At 36.2% G+C, this 25,196-nt stretch overlaps 1 protein-coding gene across 4 annotated transcripts; it reads right to left on the bottom strand.

The window, feature by feature from the left end:
- Window positions 1-5,276: 5,276 nt before the first annotated feature.
- LOC117429169 (COUP transcription factor 2) lies at window positions 5,277-17,110 on the bottom strand. 4 transcript variants are annotated; one of them, XM_058999172.1, is made up of 3 exons: window positions 16,961-17,110; window positions 9,936-10,463; window positions 5,277-7,078 (listed from the first exon to the last, which is right to left on the bottom strand). In XM_058999172.1, the coding sequence occupies exons 1-3, from the start codon at window positions 17,001-17,003 to the stop codon at window positions 6,804-6,806; spliced, it is 846 nt and encodes a 281-aa protein (XP_058855155.1). In that variant the 5' UTR covers window positions 17,004-17,110; the 3' UTR covers window positions 5,277-6,803. The 4 variants fall into 4 exon arrangements, with proteins under 4 accessions (XP_058855155.1, XP_033904285.1, XP_033904286.1 ...); XM_034048394.3 differs by lacking the exon at window positions 16,961-17,110 and adding an exon at window positions 11,694-13,119 and having other exon boundaries at window positions 9,936-10,481; XM_034048395.3 differs by lacking the exon at window positions 16,961-17,110 and adding an exon at window positions 11,694-13,117.
- Between the last annotated feature and the right edge of the window lie 8,086 nt (window positions 17,111-25,196).

Here is a 25,196-nt window from a genome sequence, read left to right as displayed (position 1 = left end):
AATGGATTGTCAAAAACAAAAAACCCACAATAGCATTTCTTATGAGTTTCGCGAGGAAGGGTGGATTGTAAACAATATGAGTGGTAATTGGAAACACTTATTTCGCAGACTTGTTCTCTATAGCTGTGCTAAAGGCGAGGCCCTGTTGATAAATCCATCATCACCGTTTGGATTAGGGAGGCAGCAGACTGGCTGAATGTATCTTGCATTTGTAGCACTGTAATAGACATTTATTAAATGCTTTTAGAGAGAGACATGCGGCGCCTGATTACCTCCAGTTAGAGAGTGAACATAAAGGCACAAGTTAGTACCAATTTGCTAAGAACTATGGGGGAGGAATGAAACAGAGAATAATAACACATTGAAAGAAAGACAGGGATTAAACGAATAAGGTGCATCGATGACTCGACAGGGAAGAATAAAGGAAAGATAACAAGTGCGCGCACACACACACAGACGCACATATTTTACAGACTACGTGTTACATTCCTGTCCAAAATTAAGGTAACGCTTTCTGTATCATGTATTGATCTATTTTTTTTTTTCTTAAAAAAAATCCTGTTTCGTTTGACAAGAAATGCAACAGATTACTTCTGCCGCCTTTAACTTCAATTTCCATGGGCTGGAGATGAAAAATCTACGGGGACTAGATAAACTTGTGTAAAATATTTAAGCCCAAGCGTGTCTTTCAAGTCGACTGGTGGGATCCTGTTACAGACTTGATAAGACTGCACTAACATTCTCATGGAAAACTGGGCTGATACAAACCGAACCACGACCATTCTTTTTTCTTTTTTTTTCTTTTTTTTTTGGACACAGACACACACACACACACACACATACACACACACACACATACACATACACACACACACACACACACACACACACACACGTATGTTTTTAAAGATGCAACACAGGACGGCTTTACACACATGTTTTTGTTTGTTTGTTAAACCTCTGTCGCATTTTAGGTTCGCTTATGAGGCTATTATTTTATTATTATTATTATTTATTTATTTATTAGCAGACGCCCTTATCCGGGGCGACTTATAATCGAAAGCTATTTAAATAGCTTTCACTCATACACGCATGGGATGTTTCCTCCAGCAGTCACAGTCATAACGCCGCACGAAGGCTATACCTACAGAACACTGCGGTTTAGATTCGTCGGAACCAATTGTAACGCTGATACAATTTATTAGCACAGATCTTCATCAGAATGGAGAAAGGTCTAAAAATAACACCTGAATCCACACCGCCCTTTGAGTGAAGTTTTAAACCCCCTTGCACAAACTGCGTGGAGCAGGTTTTGCTTGTGGAAAAATGCTGCTAAGCCCCGGTTTATAATTGTGCACGAATGTCAGCGCAGACTAGAGATTTTAACAACCAATAGGATGTTATGAAAAAAAAGGGGAAAAAGTGGCTTTGCTGTGCTACATCATCTCACCCCTAAAGTTTTACAGAAGAAAATAAATGAAAGTGACATTGTACTGGGGGAGAGCTCATTAGTTAGTTGTCCACCCCTAATGAAGGAACAGAAGTGCGAATTATAGAGTTCAGCACGAACACACGCACTGTCAACTAAAATCACTCCAGTGCAGTCATGATCCAAATTATTGCAAACCTGCTCGGTGATATACATATTATTCTTTCCCTCTGTTTGTTTTTTTAATTTATTTTAATTTTTGCTGCACGCTACAATCTTTCTGTTATCTGAATTGCAGATATGTTGCATATAAGTAAAAATGTCCATATTTTATCAGAGGTAATTTATTGAAATGTTCTTTTCTACATCGGCTTTATATACTTAAATAAAAAGAGAATCGTTGTCGATGATTCTTTTTTTCCTATCACAAAGAGAGTTGCAAATGCTGTGAAATCGAAATGTGTTTTGACAAAATGCGGCCTCTTCGCGTTCAGATTTAACATTTTGGAGGTTTCTAAACGAATAACCAAGATTTACACTGACAAAAAAGGGGAAAAAAAAGAAAACACTTGGGTACAGTTTGGTTTTGTATTTTACATACGTAGCCTGTTTATTTATTTTAATAACGAAACAAATAAAATATTTCTAAAATAGTATTTATAAACTTTATTTTGTGGATTTTAAAATGCCATGTTTCAACCCGTTATTTGTTCAGCGCACTTCATAATAGATATGCTGCAAACCTATAGCATGCGGTGAGCGTATAGTGCATGCCTTTCCGTGTAAAAAATAAAATAAAAAAGGTATTGAAAAACAAACATATACCAAGTGAACGTTATTAACCGGGATCCTGTTACACCAAAGCCAGAACTAACTGCTTTAAAATGAGTGCGCAATTAGATTTAGCTGAATTTCACCATTAATTAGGCTGAAGCACAGTGCCTTTGAAATGTGAAAGAATGGGGGAAATAAGCCGGAGAGCTTTACTTAAATAAATAAATAAATAAATAAATACCGACTATGGCATAAACCCTTCAATACTTTCACTCTGTACATGCATACAGGTTTAAGTCCCCTCTATTGGCATTAAAAGGGTCCAATAAATTAATGAATGCATTGATTATATATATATATATATATATATATATATATATATATATATATATATATATATATATATATATATGTGTGTGTGTGTGTGTGTGTATGTGTGTGTGTGTGTGTGTGTGTGTGTGTGTGTGTGTGTGTGTGTATATATATACTCAATAGCCTAAGTGCACAAATAAGATGAACACCCTTGCGTAATTATTTCTGCTTTCAAAATATCTACACGCATAATGTTCAAATATGCGTTACCTTTCAATATGAATTATTAACCTGTCCATTTAGTATTCGCCGTTCTAAGGGGGGAATCATGATTGTTGTTATGCGACTGGACCACATAGGCTATGCGTATTGTATATTCGAATACCCAACACAGATTACACTACGACTGTTAATAATAAAACGTCAGAACCTGCATATACAGTGCACGCTTTATTAATAGCACACTTAGGTCCCAGATTTACTCTGTATTGAAACATCGTAATGTTAAACAAAAGGCCATTTCATAGAAAGATTAAAAAATCTGCGCCTCAAAAAAATAAATAAATAAATAAATAAATAAAACCATTGCCCGGGCCCGTTTTTAACGGGGATCTTGTAAAAATGTTTTCCCCAAATGCTCCCGGGTGCCTAATTACTAAATGACCGCGGCCCCGCTTTCTCCTGCTGTCTTTAGTTTTATTGGGAGCTCGGATCCAGGTGGAGGGGGCCCTTTTGCTGGTGCAATGTGTTTTCTATTACTCAGCACTGTTTTGCTTCGGAGAGCAAGCTTGCAGTGCAATGTAAGACGCCATGTTGGCTCAACTAACAGAACGCCAAGTCAAAAGACAGCTTAAAGGCATACTTTCACACGCTTCATCTGCCATACAGACAACCCAGAAAATGCCATTTAACACATAACTTTAGGGTGGTCAATTAATAGCGCACACGAAGGGAGAAAAAAACTGCAACAAAAGACCTTACTCTCTCGCGTTTTAAGATACTGTGTCGAAGTGGTTTTCTGTAGCTAAACGGAGATTAGATGTAGCATCTCCCTTCAGTATTGTCTTTCATAAAAAAAAAAAAATCGCAGGCGCGTTTCAGATGTAGGCTGTACGAGATCAGAGGCTGTTTTCCGTGCTGCTATTTTGTAAAGCACGAGTGATCGCACCTTGTTTATCACGTAGTGTTTTGTGTTTTTTTAGGCTGCGTTTGCTTTAAATGGGAATTCTTAGTGTTGTGAAGGATTTCAGCTCGCGTTTACCTCGCCTTGCAATACAGACACATACAGACACACTCGCAGAGAAAAGAGACGAAAGCGGACCTTTCAGATACAAAAAGAAGAAAAATCGACACTTAAAGGAAAGGAGTCGCCACGTTCCTGCAGCTTTTAAATATAGTGTCTAGTTTTCTCAGAACAATCTCTTCAATGACCAAGCAGGTTAAAACTTGTGTTCTCTAAAGGGAGAGGGACGTTTATTTAAAATTGTATCAGCTCACGCCTGTATGAAATAGAGCCTCGAGGTACGGTGTGTTGACTGTACACACATTCAAGAACATATACACTGGTTTGATATTATAGTCAAACGCGAACAGGAGAGCTCAGCCAGCCCTTTTTATAAGATAACTTAAACATATTGCATTCACACATCGTGGGGGGAAAAAAGTAAGAAAACAGGGAATGCCTTTTGATTTCAAAGTCATAAATTATAATTTAATACCAAGAACAAATTTACAACAGAATGCTCGTTTACAATAAGCTAACACAAACAAACAAGAATCTTGTTTAACTATAAACTTTCACACACACTCACATATATATTTATATGTATATCACTTGCAATTAATAATACAAAATGATGTATCTATACGTTAGCCATACCCTGCAGTTATATATTTTTATATATTTATATATATAAAAACGGTGGGTCAGTTGTTTAAACTGTGTTCATTATTACAATCATATATCATTCTCTGGTCCAAATGTGTCTGTAGGAACAGCTCAAAGATTACTGCTCAATCAGCTATACAAAACGATCCCTTTTAATTCAACCACAACATGGTGTCGTGTGCGGTGGAGACAAGCCTCAAACGAGAACAACAGTGCCAGCTTCCACTTTCTCACACAAGTCATCTGGTACAGACCAAACAGAGCAAAACACCTCAACAAAACAGCTCCCCTCTTCCTAACAGAGCAACCCTGTTCAATTAGTATTTCGAACTTTTTTCTTTTTTTAAATACAAGGGCTATTGTACTGAATGCACAGATTATATCTATACAACCCCCCCCCCCCCCCCCCCCCCAAAGAAAATAACCCAAAAAACATTTACATTTATTTATATTGAACGTAAAATAGGTTAGCGACCTGTGGTCATGCGTTCACAGTCTTATATATATATATATATATATATATATATATATATATATATGTCGAATTAAAATGATGTATTATTATTATTTACATTGAAAACAGACCTTCAATGCTACCTGCTATTTCAGTCACTCGATTTGACCACCTCTCAACCAAAAAAAAAAAGAGGAAAAAATGGCAACCACAGTTCATTTTTTTTTAAAATCACATATACTTTGTATAAAGGAAATCTTCTTGAAAAGAATTGACCTATATTTACAAGAACACTGTTTCTAACTGCTTGCATGTCTCTAGTGCGTGAGACACTCGCTCGCAGGCTTCTTGTTTCTTATCTTACAATGTTTCTGAGGTTTATAACACTTCTCTTTTGTTTGTCTTGTTTTTCTTTCCCCCCCCCGCTGCACAGGCACTTAAAATGTGACAAAGAAGGAAGGGCTTAACAACGTAATGTGTTTAAAACATTCGCAGCGCCGTTGTATAATATTAATACTGATGGAATTTAATTATATATTATTAGAATTATAATGATACTTAATATTGTTATTAAAATGTAGTAAGTCTTTACCTTTTTTTTTAGCAGTAAATAAATACATATGTTCGTGTGACATGAAAGACCCACGGGCATACCGGAATTTGGGAGATCCGATTAAAGTACACTTGTAAAGCCAAACAAGGTTCATATATCAATTAATATTTTAATTCCCACATACTTTTTTTTTCTATTGGAATTTTACACACAATGACTTAACCAAACATTTCAATTATTAAAACTTTTACAGGACACAATATGACGTTTTTTTTTCTTTTTTTTCTTTTTTTTTTAAAGCTCTATAGCTCATAAACACAAAATTGTTTAAATCCTAGGAATTCCCCACGTGTTAACTGTAAGTGCCAACACAGTTTTTTTTTTTTTTCATGCTGAATCCAATGTAAATTTTCAACAACAAAAAGGGCAAAATATAGACAATAGTTATACTACAAACGCGTTGCAAATATACAGGTTTAAGTTTTCCATTGTGAGATGCACGATGACGGAAATGCCGAAATGCCTTTTCATTTTTGAAGTGTACTGTGCCTTGGACACCTGGCTCTACAGAAATACCGTATCAGCACAGAATCCCCAAACTCCATGTCCTCGGGGTACTCCTGCTTTTGTTGTTGGGTCACTGAATAGTGGTCAACTTTTTTGCCCCAGACCGCCGCCCCCTCCCTTGTAGATCTGTGGGTCTTCATTGTACATTAAGTGCGCTTCCAGCGTTATGTATTTTATACAATCCCCCCCCCCCCCCCCCCCTCCCCCCACCCCCATCCCCATCCTAAACATTGTAGTGGATTCAGTTTTAATTCTTGCAGAACATATACTTTACATGATACACAGGTTTTTTTTTTTCTGCTTGATAAAAGCCATGGTTATATATATATATATATATATATATATATATATATATATATATATATATATATATATATATATATATATATATATATATAATACAAAAAAATCGTATACTACAGAACCACATTAATTAGCCGGTTTGGAACCAGGAAAGAAAAAAAGGTATGTACAAAAACAGCTATAGATACATAGACACAGGACAATTCATAATAATTTGGAAAAGAAAACTTACTTTTTTTCTTTTCTCCTAATTTTCTCCAAATTCTCCTTTTTAAATGCACTTTTTATCGACTTTTTCTCAAGTTTACCAAAAAAGAAAAAAAAAAAAGAAAAAGTCCTTTTTACAAAAATGATAAGTAGCAAGTTGTTCAGAGTGACACATGAGTTCTTAAATGCATTTAGAAAGTTCATTGAAAGTCTTTTTTTTAATTCACAGTCCTTTAAAAAATGCCTCTCTCTTCTTCAGTAAACTTGTAACAGCATTTTGCTCCCTTCTAAAGAGAAAGGGGTTCTCCTTCTCTGTCTACTGGATTGACATGTAAGGCCAGTTAAAGCTGCTCCCAGACAGCAGCATATCTCTGATGAGGGTTTCTATCGGGGTTTTACCTACCAAACGGACGAAAAATAATTGCTCTATGACAGAAGAAGAGACCGTGCGGAGAGAAGGCAGGCGAAGCAAAAGCTTTCCAAAGCGAGTCGGCTGGTTGGGGTACTGGCTCCTAACATACTCTTCCAATGCACACTGGGACTTTTCTTGCAAACTTTCCACATGAGCCACATCTGAAAGACCACAAGCATCTAGAAGCGGAGGGAAAAGCAAGAGAAATCGTCAGATCAAGCGCTTGATTCAATTTGAAACACTAACTCGTATACAAAAAAACAAGCAAAAAAAGAAAAAAAATACATTGGGCCTTCAGATCATGCAATTAAATGTGACAAGTCATTATTTATTTAATCTTTTTGCAATTTTAAAAATAAACATTCATTTTCACGGATCAGGTATTACATATTTTGCAACTGAAATGAAAAGTGAGTGCCACGTTTTATTTTATTTTTCAAAGTCGTTAAAAAAATATAGAGAAGAGAACTGCCCTTGTGTTGGAATAAAATGTTATGAGGGCCTATGGATCTGTAAAGTCAAAATTAAACACTGTATTCCAATTATTATTTAACTCAATGATGATCAACCGCGGTTCTCTCTCCTCAATGCGCCGTCCCTGTCTGAGTGGTGTATACATATATATGCGTTGTATTTTAATTCTGTGAAACTGACAACAACGCCCCTTTAAAAAATCCTGGGTTCAGCTTGCCTCATTCAAAACCAGCCATGCAAACAGTGATCTCTGTGTTTGCCTGTGGTATTTATTTACATCCAGATTGATGCTATGGAAAAAGGAAGGGTTTTGAGATCTGAAATAGTATAAATAATACAGGCAGTCTTATTAATAGGCTTTGCCGTCGCTTTTAAACAACACCAGGGCTTGTGACCTGACCTTTTCTGTGCATGTTTCATGGTGTTGTAGCCGGGACTAAAACAAACAGCGTTTACCCCAGATAGGACGGCCTGAGCAGCCACACTCACCCAGGCTTATACCGTATTGCTGGAATCGCAAAAAAAATATGGCCGTCGTAGGTTTGCAGCAACGCTGGCTATGTATGTGTTTGCATGGTATCTGGCCTCGGCGGTGTAAACAAAAAAATCAACGCTTTCAGCACAAAAACAGTTCGCTGTCAAGCACGCAGGCCTCACGTTTTGGCAAACAATCCGCCGGATTTTATTTATTTATTTATTTATTTATTTATTTATTTCTCCCCACAAGGGTATAAAACTAAATATACGATTGCTCGATAGCACAAAGACTGTGGTATACCATACACGGTAATGATAATTGTTTCAGTACCATCAGTCTAACTGGGAAAACAAAACCACATACACTACACTGCATTACCTCTGAATACCATGCTATCCCAATGACTTCAACATTAACACGGGGGGGGAGAGAAAAACAGGAGACGGTCTTTTAACAAAAGATGTTACATTGTAATGAGTTATTAGGTAAAATAATAAAGTTTTCTTCTTTTTTATGCGCGAAGTAATAATACAACAGAGGAAGTTCGGGTCACGACCCAGCTCTGGAAGAGGTCCAGAGAATGCATTGGATCCCCAGATCACCCTAACATAACAAGGAAAGGGTTGAGTGTCTTTTTCCCACGTAAACTGAACATTTCTGTTTCCTCATATCAAGCCCTGAAGCCCAGATGAGTAATTACTTTATTAATCTTAACTTCGGGGAGACGTGTTTTGTGTAATTTAAGACACTCTGTGGAAGACACGCTCCTGCTTCGAAAATGGCATGCAAGGGCTTCAGACATGCAAGGTTGTGTTCAGAGTTTGGAATGAGAGAACTGTTCAATCAACATGTGTTTCTTTCTATAAATACTTGGCCTTTTGGTCATGTTGCTATTATTATTATTATTATTATTATTATTATTATTATTATTATTATTATTATTATTATTATTATGATGATGATGATGATGATGATGATGATGGTGATGATGATGATGATGATATTTCAAACTGCTTACATACATTATAAAGAGCATACTTTTTATTTTCTATATTGATGCACACGCTGTTTCTCAATGTATTACCCGTCAGCACATTTGTCTCATTTTATTAGGCTGAAGGATTTTCACACGCATTGCGATTGAATACTATAGACAAACAGTGACACGGATCACCACTGAGAGTACTTTTCTAAAACACTTCCACAGGATTCTCTTTGAGATTCGCAACATCGACTCCACACTAAATTAACATTGAAATAATAATCGCCACAACACTTGTCTTAGGGTTATCTTAGCAGTGTTCAATATCGACCCAATTTACAACTGATGTCATATACATGTAAAATGATTTAAAAAAAAAAAAAAAAAAAGATGGGTAAGTATTGAGCTAAATTGAAAAACAAATAAAGTGTTGTATGTTTAAATTGCCCGCTTAGGTGAATTTAAAACTCTGATTTGAAATGTTGATTTTGAATTATGTCTTTCCCTAAACGTGGCGAGGCTCTCCTAGCAGACGGGTATTACTTTATAGCATATAGTCTTGATCTCCAATTATGGAAACATATATGACAGATCAATGCATTTTATCAGTGTGCCATTCGCGTCTATCACAGTCTACACGGGCTACAGATCAGCTTAGTGTCGATCGGGTTTTAATTTGTAGTTTTTCAGCATTTCTGTTTGCGTGTAAACCTGGATTTGGTGTGCGTTACTGATGTGTATTATCACTACTGACAAGTGTTACCAACGTTACAATTTGTCAACACTTCTTTAATTTAAAATGTTAAGCTGAAAGCATTTTTTAAAAAGTGTATTTTATTAGCTGCATAAATACAGTTAAGTCTTATATAGGCCTATTAAGGTAACAGACCTTTAGAACACATGTAATTCTCTTAAACAGTATTAATAATAATAATAATAATAATAATAATAATAATAATAATAATAATAATAATAATAATAATAATAATAATAATAATAATAATAAACAGCTGAGGGAAATGTTACAATAGGAACAAGATTGCAAGACAGAGAAATTGCAAAGGTGATATAATGGAAGGATATTGTGACGTGTGTTCCTTACCTGAGGTGAAAAGCACTATAGCTTTTAAGCAGCTGTATTCAGCAGAATCAACATGCAAAGCCTTGAGCTTCTCCACTTGTTCTTGAAAGATTCTTATGTGGTCCATGAAGGCCACCACTCTGTCTGCTGACATGGGCGAGGCGTGGAGGCCTGCCGCCGCCAGCAGAGGAGCCACGTGGAGCGGCATGGAACACTGGGCAGCGTTGAGCACAAACAACTCGCTCCAGGTGAGCCTTAAGAGGGCCACCTGGTCAGTGATCTGAAGGTCTGGAAAGAAAGGGATATTCCTTGCCCACTCCACCGCGCTGAACAGCATCCTGGCTGCCAGTTCACAAATGTTCTCGATGCCCATGATGTTGTTAGGCTGCATGCACTGGCTGCCATATCGGGAAGTTGGGTAGGGCTCTGCTCTCAGAAGAAGGGAGATATATCCGGATAAGTAGGAATGGCAGTTCAGGGGGTCCCCATTTGTCAAGGAGAACTGGCCATGGTGTGGCTGCGTGGGTGGCATCCGTCCCCTTTGTACTGCTGCAGTAAAAAGAGAAACTGCAGATATTGATGCCTGAATTCTACATATATTCATTAAATGGTAGCGGAACCGGATAGCATTGCATTGTCTCTTTAAAAGACACAAACCTGCAGCGGCAATAGTGTGGTAGCAATAATAACACCTAAACACCACATTTACATTAATAACATGTCAATATCCGCGTGATGTAAAGTTGAACAGTCAAAACAAAGCCTCACTTCTATAGACACTCTTGTTTCTATGTTTTCTTTATGATTCTAACTCTTAAATATATGTATTCTACCCATTTTTGTATTATTATTATTATTATTATTATTATTATTATTATTATTATTATTATTATTATTATTATTAATAATAATAATAATAATAACAATAACAATAATAATAATAATAATACATATGTTAAATCTGCATAAAGCGGTTAGGATTTGCCGTGTGACTGTAATCAAAACAGTTGTGTACACTATAAAAATACTATTATGGCTAACACACTTCTAATTTGTCTATACAATCGGCGTGTTTTTTTTTGGTAGGCTATTCTCACAAAACGCATCAGTTTAATTCGCAGTTCAGTTCATGCTCGTGTTGAAACTGTACACAGCCACAAAGAAAGCGGGCTGCCTCTAACCCTTAACCTACTTCGACAGCAGCGACGCAGCAGCAGTGTTTCGTAAACTAGTACTCACTCGGGCTATTTTAAAACAAAGAACTAAACAAACACAGTATTACTTAACGTGCATTGTCAGCTTTTATACTCGGGGTAGCTTGAGGGAGTTACAATGTGGGAGAAATATTAAAGGAGAACAATACAAACTGGCTTCAGAAACGTCATGCATGTCAAACGTTTGAAGCCAGGCTTTGCCATTTAAACATCGCCTCATATTCTTTCCCATGTATTATTGAAATGTGAAGAATAATATTGATTTAATCGTTACCGATACGAAGACACAAGTAAGAAAAGAAAACCACTCACACACATTTGTCGGTGCTAATAAACTTAAAATAAAAAAAAAAACGATTTACGCTGCTTCAGACGGACATTACCGAAATAAATCATAAAACAAAACGCTTTACGGTTCGTCTGTGTTGTTAAGCCTGAGAGTATTCCTGTTGGAAACAAGGAAGACGGCGACAAAACACACAAACCACACAGGGATGGGACCTGGGGGGGGAAGAAACACAGAAACATCGAGAGCAATATAAACACAAAAATAAAATTCCAATACCTTCCCGTCTCATGCCGACTTTGAGGCACTTTTTGAGGCGACAGTACTGACACTGATTGCGGTGGTGTTGGTCAATGGGACAGTTCCTATTGGCACGGCATGTGTAACTCAGGTTTCTCCGTACACTCCTTTTAAAGAAGCTTTTGCAACCCTCGCAGGTGAACTGGCCATAGTGTTTGCCACTCGACTTGTCCCCGCAAACCACGCACTCGATGTGCGGAGGCTGTTGTTTTTCCACCGTTTGGCTTTGCTGGTTCGTCTGGTTTGACGGAGTAGACTGCGCTGTTGTGGTCGGAGGACCCCCTTGAACGGGAGTCTGTGGGTTTGCTTGTGCAGTCTGAGAGGTCGATAGCACCAGTGGTCCTACTTGCGGGACCTGGGAAGTCAGGGTCCCTTGCGTTTCGGATACTTCGTCCTGGGAGCCGCGCCACACTACCATTGCCATATCTATCAGACGACGTCGAGAAACTTTTTTTTTGTCCCTTTTCTTGTCCCTTTTTTTTTTTTGGAGGGGTGGGCTTCAGTTGCTTTGATTTCTTTTTTTCAAGAGAGCAGCGTGTTCGTAGCAGTTATCAAGCGAGATTGAAGAGGGGGAAATCAAAGCTGCACAGAAGATAGGATTGTCTGGAGAAACTTGGGAGGAAATTGAATCAAGTCTTTTTCTTCTTTTTTTAGGTATTTTTTTTTCCTTTCTTTCTGTCTGTTAGACCGGATTCGGAGACGAGCTGAAGAAGAGACCAGAGTCTTGAGGCCAAGTCCAGGGCAGCTTACCGTCAGCCATTCAGGAAACCCATCAAAAAAAAAAGAAAAAAAGGAAGATAATAAAATGGTTGGATGGAGAGGTTAAAGATTACAGGGTAAAAAAAAAAAAGAAAGCTGGGCTCGGCTCTTAAGGTACCAGCAGCGAACGACCCCCCGATAAAGTATAAGTCCTGGGGAAAATCATGAACTGAATTAAAAACAAAACAAAAAAATCTTGATGCTAGTTCCTTCTCTTCTTGCTGTAGTTGTGCTAGCTGCACAGCAGCAGCAGTAGCTATAGTGCTGGAGAGAAACACGAAGTCAACTCGCAAGCAATGGTAATAATGCCTTTTTTTAAAGATCACAACCTACACAACCTCCTTCATGCGCGTAAAAAATAATAATAAAAAAAGAACAGAGAATCGAAGTGATCAAATATGTTAAAAAGGGGGAGGTTGGGAAGCGAACGCGATTTGTAGGAGCCGGGCTAGCAGAATGCTTTCCCTCTGATCAGCTCACTGAGCTCTCTATATAGTGAACTTTGACACGACTGCTGCAACTTAGCACACGTTACCATGGAGACCGGCTGCCTTATAAGGAAAGTGACTTCGTTTGACTGGTCAGAGCGCTCGGACCGCCCCTGCAGTCCCATTGGCCAGCCGGCACTTGTGCTACTTGGTGCTTTGCCAAGTCGAAGAAACCGCTTGGTCCTAAAGAGAGATCTTTAAACAACGCAGCCTCCCTACCACGCCGGTTCTGCACTATTCACTGAATTATAATGAAACCATGATATTACATATATGTTTGGATTTAAGTATTAACTGGGGAGCGCATTGACAAATGCTATTGAAACAGCATTCTTAAATGTGTGTTTTACACATATGAAAACGTTTAGACTGTTATAGAGAGTGCAAGCTGATCGCCGTTTGTTGTTTTAATATATTGCTGTTGAATAAAGAATGGAAGAGTAAAAAAAAAGGTATTTTCTTTTTTTTTAAGTGTTTGCTTTCCGATAATTTGACGTGCACTTTTAAATTCTTCATCCGACAATAAGAGGCTATTAGCTGTGAGTTTGTAAGCGCGAGCACTGATTCAACAGAACCTTACACGTCTATTGAAAATGTTAATTTTAGTAACTTTTTTTTTTCTTCAGGTAGTTAGTGGTGATTAATCGATATATCAGTTAATGCAACAAAAGCGTTGTTTTCACGTGTTCTAGTGGCACTGGTGTGTTATGTTAGACTCGTCAACCACCCTGCACGAGCATAGTCTTAGGTCTACTTAGAATGAAAGATATCATGGAATGTTTCAGCTATTTAGCTGGATGCAATAAACTTAAGTAATTATAGATAGTCAAATATAAAACCATTGAAATCATGTTACTCAGGGTTCAAATATCTATACCCATATAACAATGGGATGTATTAAGCATACAGCAATAATTTATGCAATGATCTTAGGGCTGCTAGTAGGTTTTGAGAATAATTGTTTTAAATAAATAAAATAAAACAAAAAGAAAAGCAATTAACAAACGTCATGGAAGGAACATGCCAGGTATTTTACATTATAGGGAACATCGTGTACACAATGCAAGGAGTGCCTTTTATCAGATTGTCTTGTTCGGTTTTATTGCAAATGTATATATTAAGCACACACAATAAACCCCTCAGTAACAAGAAACGGAAATAGGCTAGCTCTGTTGTGTTTGTTTAAACCGTAAAAAATAAGATATCTTTTGTCTTTTGATCTCCAAAAACACTTCTGTGATCCGAGCTGGTTGATTTGCACTTCTCAAGATATTTAAAAAAAAAAATATAAGTCTATTTTATACTCTTTCGCTCTCTCGATATATTTATAACTACACTAATATATTATAATACATGAATATATATTATAATATATTATATTTCTGGAGTATATTATGAGCAGTGCAAATTGTTTTGTGCAGATAAATCAAGCTGATAACTGTGCGTAAAGAATTAAGGATATATATCATAAAAGAAAGTGAATGCACAGGGTAGAAATAGTGTAGAGATCAGCCGTCACAATAAATACAATGAGAAATACACTTTATATCACGCACATCACCAGACTAGTTTCAACAGCATCTTTACCATCATTTTATGTGATACATTTTAAGACCCGGCACTTGTTCACTAACACATGAAGGCTACCAGCAAACAGAGGGGAAGAAATATAATATTGTTTTCTAATGGGCTTTTAGTATTGATTTACCAAGATCCAAACAGTAATATGCATTTCCAAATATGTGAAATATTGTAATAATAAAATTAAGTAGGTGTTATTTAAATTTCATTAAATTGGTTAATTGCAGAAACCAAAACGTTTTCAATAGCTCAGTGACATTGACATTAAGTATTATTCCGAGCCCGACTCAAAGTCAAGATAGTGCGGTGATGCATGGAAATACAAACCTACATAATTCTTTATTTACATCATAAATGCATAAGCCAGTAATAATAACAGCAATACTAGCACTAATAATAATAATAATAATAATAATAATAATAATAATAATAATAATAATAATAATAATAATAATAATAATAATATATCTATATTTGAGTTTGGTCACGATTTTGAAAGCCAAACCGCTTTTGAGTTTGGTTGTATTACATCTTGAACTGATCTTTTAAATAACACGCTATTTTCACTATTATTACAAAGATTAACAATGTGCCTTGTACCATTAGCATTTTCTGTGTCCATAACCTGGGCACAACGAGGCTTACTTAAATAAATAAACTCAATTCATATGCAATTAAATATTTTCATTATTAAGCGCTGCAAATTAGGCATACCGGGCAACGTTATACCGCCGTGCTGTGAATGTGCATATCCATAGAAATAAAGCATTTCAAGATTAGTATTAGAACTAAGAGGCGAGTTTAAGCAAACGCAACCCGCACTACATGCACAGAAGACTGGGTATTGGGTTACAGCTGCATACATTTAAACTGATTCTCACAAATAAGACATAACAGGTACAAATATGATTATTATAATTATAATTATTATTATAAAACATATCTGGGTATTTTCAGATTTGAATAATTGTGATGCAAATGCCACCCCAGTGTGTGTGTGTGTGTGTGTGTGTGTGTGTGTGTGTGTGTGTGTGTGTGTGTGTGTGTGTGTATCATTTTGTATCGTATGTTATGTTTTTAAATGTAATGTATGAATGTGCTGCATGTATTGTTCAGCGAGAGGACGGCTTTGTGTAGATAAGAAAATGCTGTCTCCTCCAGTAGATGTGGTAGTGCTGCACTATTCTGAATTCACCATGTGCCCGGGTATTGCTTTCATTCTGAGATACTGAACCGCCGTGAATAGGAGAAGCGGCTCCCAGGGCGCTTCGGAACTTCCCAGCCGGTGCAATTCTTAACCGCTGGCTTGTGGCACTTTGAAAATCACCAGGGGCTGTCAGAGTTGGGTCCTCTGAAAAATTTACAGTGCTAAATCAGAGCATATGCTGGCTGGGAAGAGACAGAAAAATAGTCAAAGAACGGATCTATTACAGTATCTGGGTGCCCCCTAGCGTATGGTTCATTTCTACCTCAAATCTAGCTTTAATAGAGGAGACCTCTTAAAGGAAAACGGCTCTGAGCTCACGTCTCTCGCTAACACACTAAAGAAACTTCTACCCATTTTAATTTGATTAATGCTTGAGGATTTTCTACTAATTGGCTTGGACGTTGCTGAGCACCGCGTTCTGGTCCCTGCGTTGCGTTTTCCCTCAGTTCTGCCTTATGGATTGGATACCGGAGATGTTTTGAGTTTTGTTGGCTTTTGTTTAAAACATTTGCAGACAGATTATTTACCCCTAAACGCAACCACTTTCTCATATCTGTGTGTGTTTTTATTTATTTTATTTTTTTTAAAACAACATGCTACCAAAAAGAAAATGCGCTTTTCTGTAAATGATATCCTCACATTTTGGATCCCGCTGTTCTGGTGAGTATGCGCATTTTGCGCCATTTGTTTGATAAATGTAAGGATACGTGTCGTGATTGTTTTCATTCCTTTGCAATAAGACATGGGTCGTAAATAAAAGCACTTTTAGCAAGGGGTATAACGTGTTGTAAATCAAATGAATATCTGGATGCAGTTTAGCTGTACAGCCAGACACATTCCAGGCTTTGCAACATGTTTACTTTGTTCTCACGTTTCAGTTGTTAAACAGACTGTAGCTGCTATCTCCACTATTATAGTGTTCCCTAATGATATGAACTTGATTGTTATAGAAAGCGGTGGATAGGTAGTCTTCAGTGTTGTGCGTATTGCTTTGTCAGACACAGCAACCTATACTGACACGAAATAACAATTATTATTATTATTATTATTATTATTATTATTATTATTATTATTATTATTATTATTATTATTATTATTATTTGATTTAACGGTACCCGGTTCCATAAAACAGAGCTTCAGTACAACGACTCACTTTAGCACAACTTAGGCTACTCATCTTTCAAAAAGAAACATATTTTCTACAAACGTACCGCAGAGATATTTTCTTTGTTCGGTTTCCCAAAAGGGTTGCATCTTCTTTCTCTCTATTAAGCGGAAAAGGTAGTCGTTTTTTGCAGGTGATCCACAACTGTCTTCCCACCGGACGTATTTGTCTATTGAATGCACACACAAAAAATAACTTATTTATGTTTATTTAGGCGATTATGCAAACCGTTAAAAAAAAAAAAAAGAAAAGTAGGCTGCAACCTTTGGCGAGACGGAGAAAAAAAGGTACGGCATAAATATTAACAACTACACAGGAAGTGATTTCTATTTTTGATTTAACGTTAAGTTTTATCCCCGTGTGGTAACTTTTTAAGTGCAAGTAGGATTATCGGTGTTTGTTCTTTCAATAAAAAAGAAGTGTTAGGAATGGATAGCGGCGCCTCAAAGACAATCCCCAATCCCAGCTCGGAGATGCCTATGGGTGCTTTATTTATGTCTGTCTTGTGTTTCTTGTAAGGGGGAATGCACAGATATACACACACTTGTTTTGTGGGCTGGGTGAGAGGGAGAGGGGAGGTGAAGACGAAAAAAAAGAGAAACCTGTCACTTCTGTCTAATGATCTAAACTTGTATTGTACCTTCAGGAATGCGCATGTCGCAGTTAAGTTTTGGTAATGATTTGAAATTCCACTGTTCCAAACAGAGAGTTTGAGAGTTGCTTGCTTTCAACTGATAGGAATATCAGTGGGGCACTTTTATCAACATTTAGGTTATTACAATATAAAAAGGCAAACTATATTGTTACACCTTAGGCATATTTCCTTGTTGGGAGAAAGACACAATGTTACATTCATGGCCAAGAGCATTTGCGTATACTAGGAAATAATGTATTTAATGCATGGCCTAAATGAGACAAATAGACACATGCTTATGAAGGACAAGGGAACGATGGGTTTAATTCTGTAACATTATTTGTGCATTTGGAACAATAAGATCAAATCATCATGCTTTCCTGTGCATTGGGCCACATTTCCAGCAGATAATTCTGCAATAATAATAATAATAATAATAATAATAATAATAATAATAATAATAATAATAATAATAATAATAATCTACTAACTCAATTTAATGAGTTGGATAATGACAAGATAAATATGCAATAATGAATGTAGTGACAACAAATTAAGTATTATTATTATTATTATTATTATTATTATTATTATTATTATTATTATTATTATTATTATTATTAGTAGTAGTAGTAGTAGTAGTAGTAGTAGTAGTAGTAGTAGTAGTAATATACATCTCTGACCACGGATCACGATGATTTGGTAAATTAACTTGTACAATACAAAGTTATAACAATTGTTATTTTTCATATTCTGGATTAAAACGCTGCATTGCTTTTGCTAACCGCTTTGTTTTGCATACACACAGACTACTAGATACTTTGCCGTGTGTATGTGCTCTAATTTAATCAAATTACAATGAGTGCTTCATAATTATTTTAATAACATCAATTTGTGTTTTGTGCATTGACAGGGGACGGGAAACACAAACTACACATACATTATATTGCTGGAAACATAGCAACGAGATTCAGGCGATCCTGCAGAAACATTATTATTATTATTATTATTATTATTATTATTATTATTATTATTATTATTATTATTATTATTATTGTTAATTAGCTGTATTTGGACCATGCTAGGATTGATAAACCATGTTTTTTCCACCAAGATGCTTTAAAACAACAATTTTGAACTATAGGGTCAAAGGTGACCGACGTCCTAACCCAAAGAAATATATTTAGACCACCGAAAGCTCATCTCTCCCGGCAGAAATGCAATGTTGCTGATAACATCACAAAAGATAAATACATTGACCATATCTCTCGTTCTTTGGGTTTGAAGGAATTTGAAACGCCTGCGTGTGTAATTTGTGAGAGTAGATTTGTGTGTGTGTGTGTGTGTGTGTGTGTGTGTGTGTGTGTGTGTGTGTGTGTGTGTGCTTTTCAGTAAAGGATTCCCAAGACATTGTGCTTTGTCTCTGTAGAATTGGTCTCGGGATTGTGTGAAAAGGACAGAGAGGGTCGCTTCAAATCGATTTTATTTGTCTCCTGACTTTTCGGACCAGCGCCTTTCAATGGACTGCTAGGTGCTCTCTCAACCAAAAAACTTGTGCAACATTTTCTGCCTGGATTGATGCTAAATACTAAATAAAGCACTGTAATTTAAAAAGAGGACTCTGTATATACAGGCCTACACCTGTGTATGTGTGTGTTTTCAATGGAAATCATAGCATCTATACAGTACGAGACGCTCTAAATAAACTGAAACGTTGTCTTTGCACATGTGTAATAACCAACATATAATAATAATAACACTAATGATAATAATGACCGATGTCGGACCTGTACACGGGTATAATACAGATCCTGGAGACTGCACAGCATGAACTATGACTGACACGCATAAATAATTTAAACAACATCCCAGGCTAGGTCTAAACGTGTAGACAATATATTGAAGCTTACCGGTATCATGTTACTCTGAGTTTTTGGCAGAACATGGCAATTGGGGCAGTTACATAAATTACATTTCACCTGATTTGAGCAGGTTTTATATATATATATATATATATATATATATATATATATATATATATATATATATATATATATATATATATATATATCAATACGCTTAACATAATCAAAAGCATAATAATAATAATAATAATAATAATAATAATAATAATAATAATAATAATAATAATAATAATAATACATTTAAAGTGCGTTAAGTTAAAGTTACAAAAACTGAAGACGGTTATCGTGGTATGGTACTTTTTTAAGGTACCTTAAGTAAACTACACACACACACACACACACACACACACACACACACACACCTATCCCTTCCTTCTGTATGTGTCTTAAAACACACGTAGGAAACAAAACCGCGATGACAGGATTGAATTTACTGATGGACAAGCAGAAGCAGAGCTACACGGGTTGAGGGGCAATCTGGTTTGAAAAGCAGAAAACAACCCTTTTTTCCTCGGTAGCTTGAGTGCTGAAAATCATAGCATCTATACAGAAAGAGAAGCTCTAAATAGAACCCAGCAAGCTCCCGCACACAATAGTCAACCTCCTATTGGGCTTTTCATCGATTAGGACGGGAGGCGAGGATGTCACCAAACTAAATATTTACTGATCACACACAAATAGCGGGGACTTTAACGATCTGTGCCTGCTCGGAGCGTAGGGAGAAAGGGGTAAATCACTTTATTGTTGTTTGGGAAGCAAAGAGCACACTCTGAGCCGCGGTGCTCTGAGATGTGTGTGGAGCGGGATGAGAAGAGTTAGGCGAATCGATAGCGAGTGATTAGGGGACCCGATTGGTGTGAGAGGAGCGCTGCGAGTTAGCGACTGCTGAGTGTGACATCAGTGCTACAGATGCACAAACAGCATGGAATTGGTGTGTTCATCAAAAAAAAAGAAAAAGAAAAAAAAACTTGTGAGTTGTATAAACAGAGAAAGAGGAGAGACAGAGAAGAAATAATAAAAACGGGGAAAAGAAGATGTGAAGGCAAAATAGCAGAAAGAAAGAAAGAAAGAAAGAAAGAAAGAAAGAAAGAAAGAAAGAAAGAAAGAAATACACATGATACATATCAAGTTTACAAACAACAGAAGCAAATCATATTTTTGCATATACCTAGCAAACTTCTCTTGTACTGAAACACAGGATCTCGTAACCTTTGAAATACATCAGTTCCTAATGTTAATGAAGAATAGGCTAATGGTCTATTTTAGGTACGAAGCGCGACCTAATTAAGGGCGCCTCAGAATTTCCCATGCGTTTCAATTCCGTATCAAATAACCAGATTTGCAGGTGAGAGGCTGCGAATGTTTCAAACCCCTTTCACTTTAATCTCATCCCCGCCTTGCCCCAACCCTCGGAGGGGAAGATAGAAGGATTCTGACCCGGGGTCACGGTGATCCTGCTCCAATTAACCCCTCCAGACCCGACACAGAGCAAAGGTTAAGCAGGCTAATCAACTTTAAGAGACTGATTGAGTCAGAAAACGAGAAAAAAAGAGACAAGGAGGAAGAAGTGCGCTTCCGATATACCGCGCCATCCTAACCCAATTGATTTCACTTCATAGTTTAGAATCTACCTATCCATCGAGCAATCTGTCTATCTGTGAAATATAAAAATAAGAGCACTCAGGGTAAAGGGATTCGGAAAGAGATACACTGTAAACCTTTGCATTATTATATCAGGGGACTGAAGTAACGCTGGGCAGAACATGGGTATATAACTTTCACGCAACTACAGCAGGGAATGCATTTTATATTATGCTACACACCCGAGTAACTGACTTGTTTTATGTTGTGTGTGAACCGTTTCATCCTGTTAAATAGAATTAGCTGAGCAGAGTGGTATCGTAAAATGATGCTGTATAATAATAATAATAATAATAATAATAATAATAATAATAATAATAATAATAATAATAATAATACTTCTATCAATCTAAACCTCTAAATAATACTTTTATCAATACCATTTCAATAATGTTTAAAAAGAAGAATCATTATTTTAGCCATGCTGCTGTATTATTTTATTCCATTTTTTAAATTGTAAGTCAAAACCATTGTGCTTGTATGCAATTACAGGTTACTAAGTGATGACGTAGCATTCAGATAAAACCATCCCGCCTTTGAAAGCTCTAGCTACATTAGAAGAACAAACAGTCTGCGCAGCTGCACGCGCTGTTAACTTTAAACCCGGGGATGCCGTGCTGGTCTATTTATCAATACAATAATTACAGTATTGCCAGCAACACAGGTTACCGTCACGCTGAAATTCGCCCATTAGGCTACTTCGCAAAGTTGATGCAGAATTTTCTAACGGGTTTCTAAATTGTAAATGGTAAAATTTCCAAATACGAAAACCATTACTTATTTTAAAATATAATTTATGTACAATGAATTCTGTAAAAGAGTGACAACTTGTTCTTCACTATTAGGGGCATAATCAATGGAACAGTTAGTTAATCAACTAAGGAGTCAATCAATAGTATATGGTAAGTAATAGTTCTCGTGATTACTTCAACCCAAAGAAACCAATGCACGCGGAATGGCATCGCTGCTTGTATGTTTAAAACATGCCTGAGATGTTTTGTTTTTCACTAATGCACTTTTTATGATATAGGTGTTGATAGAGGTTTGTGCACAGTATGCTGCCCTTGACATCATGATATATACTGTTATTTAAGGAAAGGTTAGAGCAATGCAAAGCACATATTCAAACATTCTGTAGATACTGATAATATGCACTCACATATCACCAAGGCTTCTTGCAGATGGAGTGCACTGAGGCTGCGCGCGCACACATACACACGCACGCACACACACACACACACACACACACATATTTTTATATTATTATTATTATTATTATTATTATTATTATTATTATTATTATTATTATTATTATTACTTCCCAGCTGACTGTTTTGAAAGTTTGTTTCCATGACTCTGACACGTTCCCCTCCTACATGTTGTTTGTATGCATGGGTGTTTGCATTTACAGGTATACGTGTTCCCAAGTGATATCTGACCTAACATCAAGTGTATACATTTCAACTTGCTGAAATATTTGAACCATAGACAGTACAAGCTGCTGACAGGCCAGTGGTTTTGTACCCTAACAATAAACTCTCACGTAGCAGGGATTTCTCCTTCAGGGTTTATTAACAGCGGTTAAGCTAATACACATAAAAAAACAAAAAAAACAAAACAAAACAAAACAAAAAAATATAGGAGTTAAATCCATGGTTGCTTGGGAAGGCAGCATTGAACTTTCAACGTTAAATAAACTCTAATGTGATTGCAATTTTCATAATGCGTATGAAAACATGCAGTATACTACAGAGCATTGTGTGATAATGCACGCTTGAGAGATTCGTGGAATGTTCTGAGTAATGCATGTATATCCTCCAGGTTACTGTGGGAGAAGTGAAGAGGAAAACACTGCTTTTACAATTCGAAAACAACACCCACTCTGTCAACCTTCTACTAAAGCCAGCTATATATATTTCTGCAAGTCAATATGGAATACAGAGAAACCACCATCACTGACAATTTAAATAAAACTGCCAGCTTAAATCAACATCATGCAAAAACAGTAAATACATACAAGACAAGAAAAATAATATTGCTTTTGCTTTGTAATAAATATGGACACATTATTATTATTATTATTATTATTATTATTATTATTATTATTATTATTATTATTATAAATGTTAACTTTTCATTTCATTCTGCCTTGTGTTTTTATTTGATTAAAGTCAAAGTTGTTATTGAGACATTCTTATCTGAATAAAGATTACATCAAATCAACATCATGTTAAAATTTGTCTTTATGTATTCATTAATTTATTCATTCATTTTGTTATTGGTTTTATCTGAAGTCATTAAGGAGTTGGATGAGATATGTTTCAGTGTCTGTGTATTTTTATCTAAGGAGTTGGATGAGATATGTTTCAGTGTCTGTGTGTTTTTATCTGAAGTCATTAAGGAGTTGGATGAGATATGTTTCAGTGTCTGTGTGTTTTTATCTGAAGTCATTAAGGAGTTGGATGAGATATGTTTCAGTGTCTGTGTATTTTTATCTGAAGTCATTAAGGAGTTGGATGAGATATGTTTCAGTGTCTGTGTATTTTTATCTGAAGTCATTAAGGAGTTGGATGAGATATGTTTCAGTGTCTGTGTATTTTTATCTGAAGTCATTAAGGAGTTGGATGAGATATGTTTCAGTGTCTGTGTATTTTTATCTGAAGTCATTAAGGAGTTGGATGAGATATGTTTCAGTGTCTGTGTATTTTTATCTGAAGTCATTAAGGAGTTGGATGAGATATGTTTCAGTGTCTGTGTATTTTTATCTAAGGAGTTGGATGAGATATGTTTCAGTGTCTGTGTGTTTTTATCTGAAGTCATTAAGGAGTTGGATGAGATATGTTTCAGTGTCTGTGTATTTTTATCTGAAGTCATTAAGGAGTTGGATGAGATATGTTTCAGTGTCTGTGTATTTTTATCTAAGGAGTTGGATGAGATATGTTTCAGTGTCTGTGTGTTTTTATCTGAAGTCATTAAGGAGTTGGATGAGATATGTTTCAGTGTCTGTGTATTTTTATCTGAAGTCATTAAGGAGTTGGATGAGATATGTTTCAGTGTCTGTGTATTTTTATCTGAAGTCATTAAGGAGTTGGATGAGATATGTTTCAGTGTCTGTGTATTTTTATCTGAAGTCATTAAGGAGTTGGATGAGATATGTTTCAGTGTCTGTGTATTTTTATCTGAAGTCATTAAGGAGTTGGATGAGATATGTTTCAGTGTCTGTGTGTTTTTATCTGAAGTCATTAAGGAGTTGGATGAGATATGTTTCAGTGTCTGTGTGTTTTTATCTGAAGTCATTAAGGAGTTGGATGAGATATGTTTCAGTGTCTGTGTATTTTTATCTGAAGTCATTAAGGAGTTGGATGAGATATGTTTCAGTGTCTGTGTATTTTTATCTAAGGAGTTGGATGAGATATGTTTCAGTGTCTGTGTATTTTTATCTGAAGTCATTAAGGAGTTGGATGAGATATGTTTCAGTGTCTGTGTGTTTTTATCTGAAGTCATTAAGGAGTTGGATGAGATATGTTTCAGTGTTTGTGTATTTTTATCTGAAGTCATTAAGGAGTTGGATGAGATATGTTTCAGTGTCTGTGTATTTTTATCTAAGGAGTTGGATGAGATATGTTTCAGTGTTTGTGTATTTTTATCTGAAGTCATTAAGGAGTTGGATGAGATATGTTTCAGTGTCTGTGTGTTTTTATCTGAAGTCATTAAGGAGTTGGATGAGATATGTTTCAGTGTCTGTGTATTTTTATCTAAGGAGTTGGATGAGATATGTTTCAGTGTCTGTGTGTTTTTATCTGAAGTCATTAAGGAGTTGGATGAGATATGTTTCAGTGTCTGTGTATTTTTATCTGAAGTCATTAAGGAGTTGGATGAGATATGTTTCAGTGTCTGTGTATATTTATCTGAAGTCATTAAGGAGTTGGATGAGATATGTTTCAGTGTCTGTGTATTTTTATCTGAAGTCATTAAGGAGTTGGATGAGATATGTTTCAGTGTCTGTGTGTTTTTATTTGAAGTCATTAAGGAGTTGGATGAGATATGTTTCAGTGTTTGTGTATTTTTATCTGAAGTCATTA

This window comes from Acipenser ruthenus, chromosome 24, assembly GCF_902713425.1.
Source record: "Acipenser ruthenus chromosome 24, fAciRut3.2 maternal haplotype, whole genome shotgun sequence".
Taxonomy (NCBI): Eukaryota; Metazoa; Chordata; class Actinopteri; order Acipenseriformes; family Acipenseridae; genus Acipenser; species Acipenser ruthenus.
This window is presented reverse-complemented; position numbering and strand designations above follow the sequence as displayed.

Excerpts from the sequence above, each read along its gene's own strand:
- LOC117429169 (XM_034048394.3), bottom strand. The coding sequence starts at position 12,138 with ATGGCAATGGTAGTGTGGCGCGGCTCCCAGGACGAAGTATCCGAAACG. Across the intron at positions 10,482-11,693 it reads AGTCGGCATGAGACGGGAAG|TTTCTCTTTTTACTGCAGCA; the intron begins GTATTGGAATTT and ends CAATATCTGCAG. Across the intron at positions 7,079-9,935 it reads TATAGTGCTTTTCACCTCAG|ATGCTTGTGGTCTTTCAGAT; the intron begins GTAAGGAACACA and ends CTCCGCTTCTAG.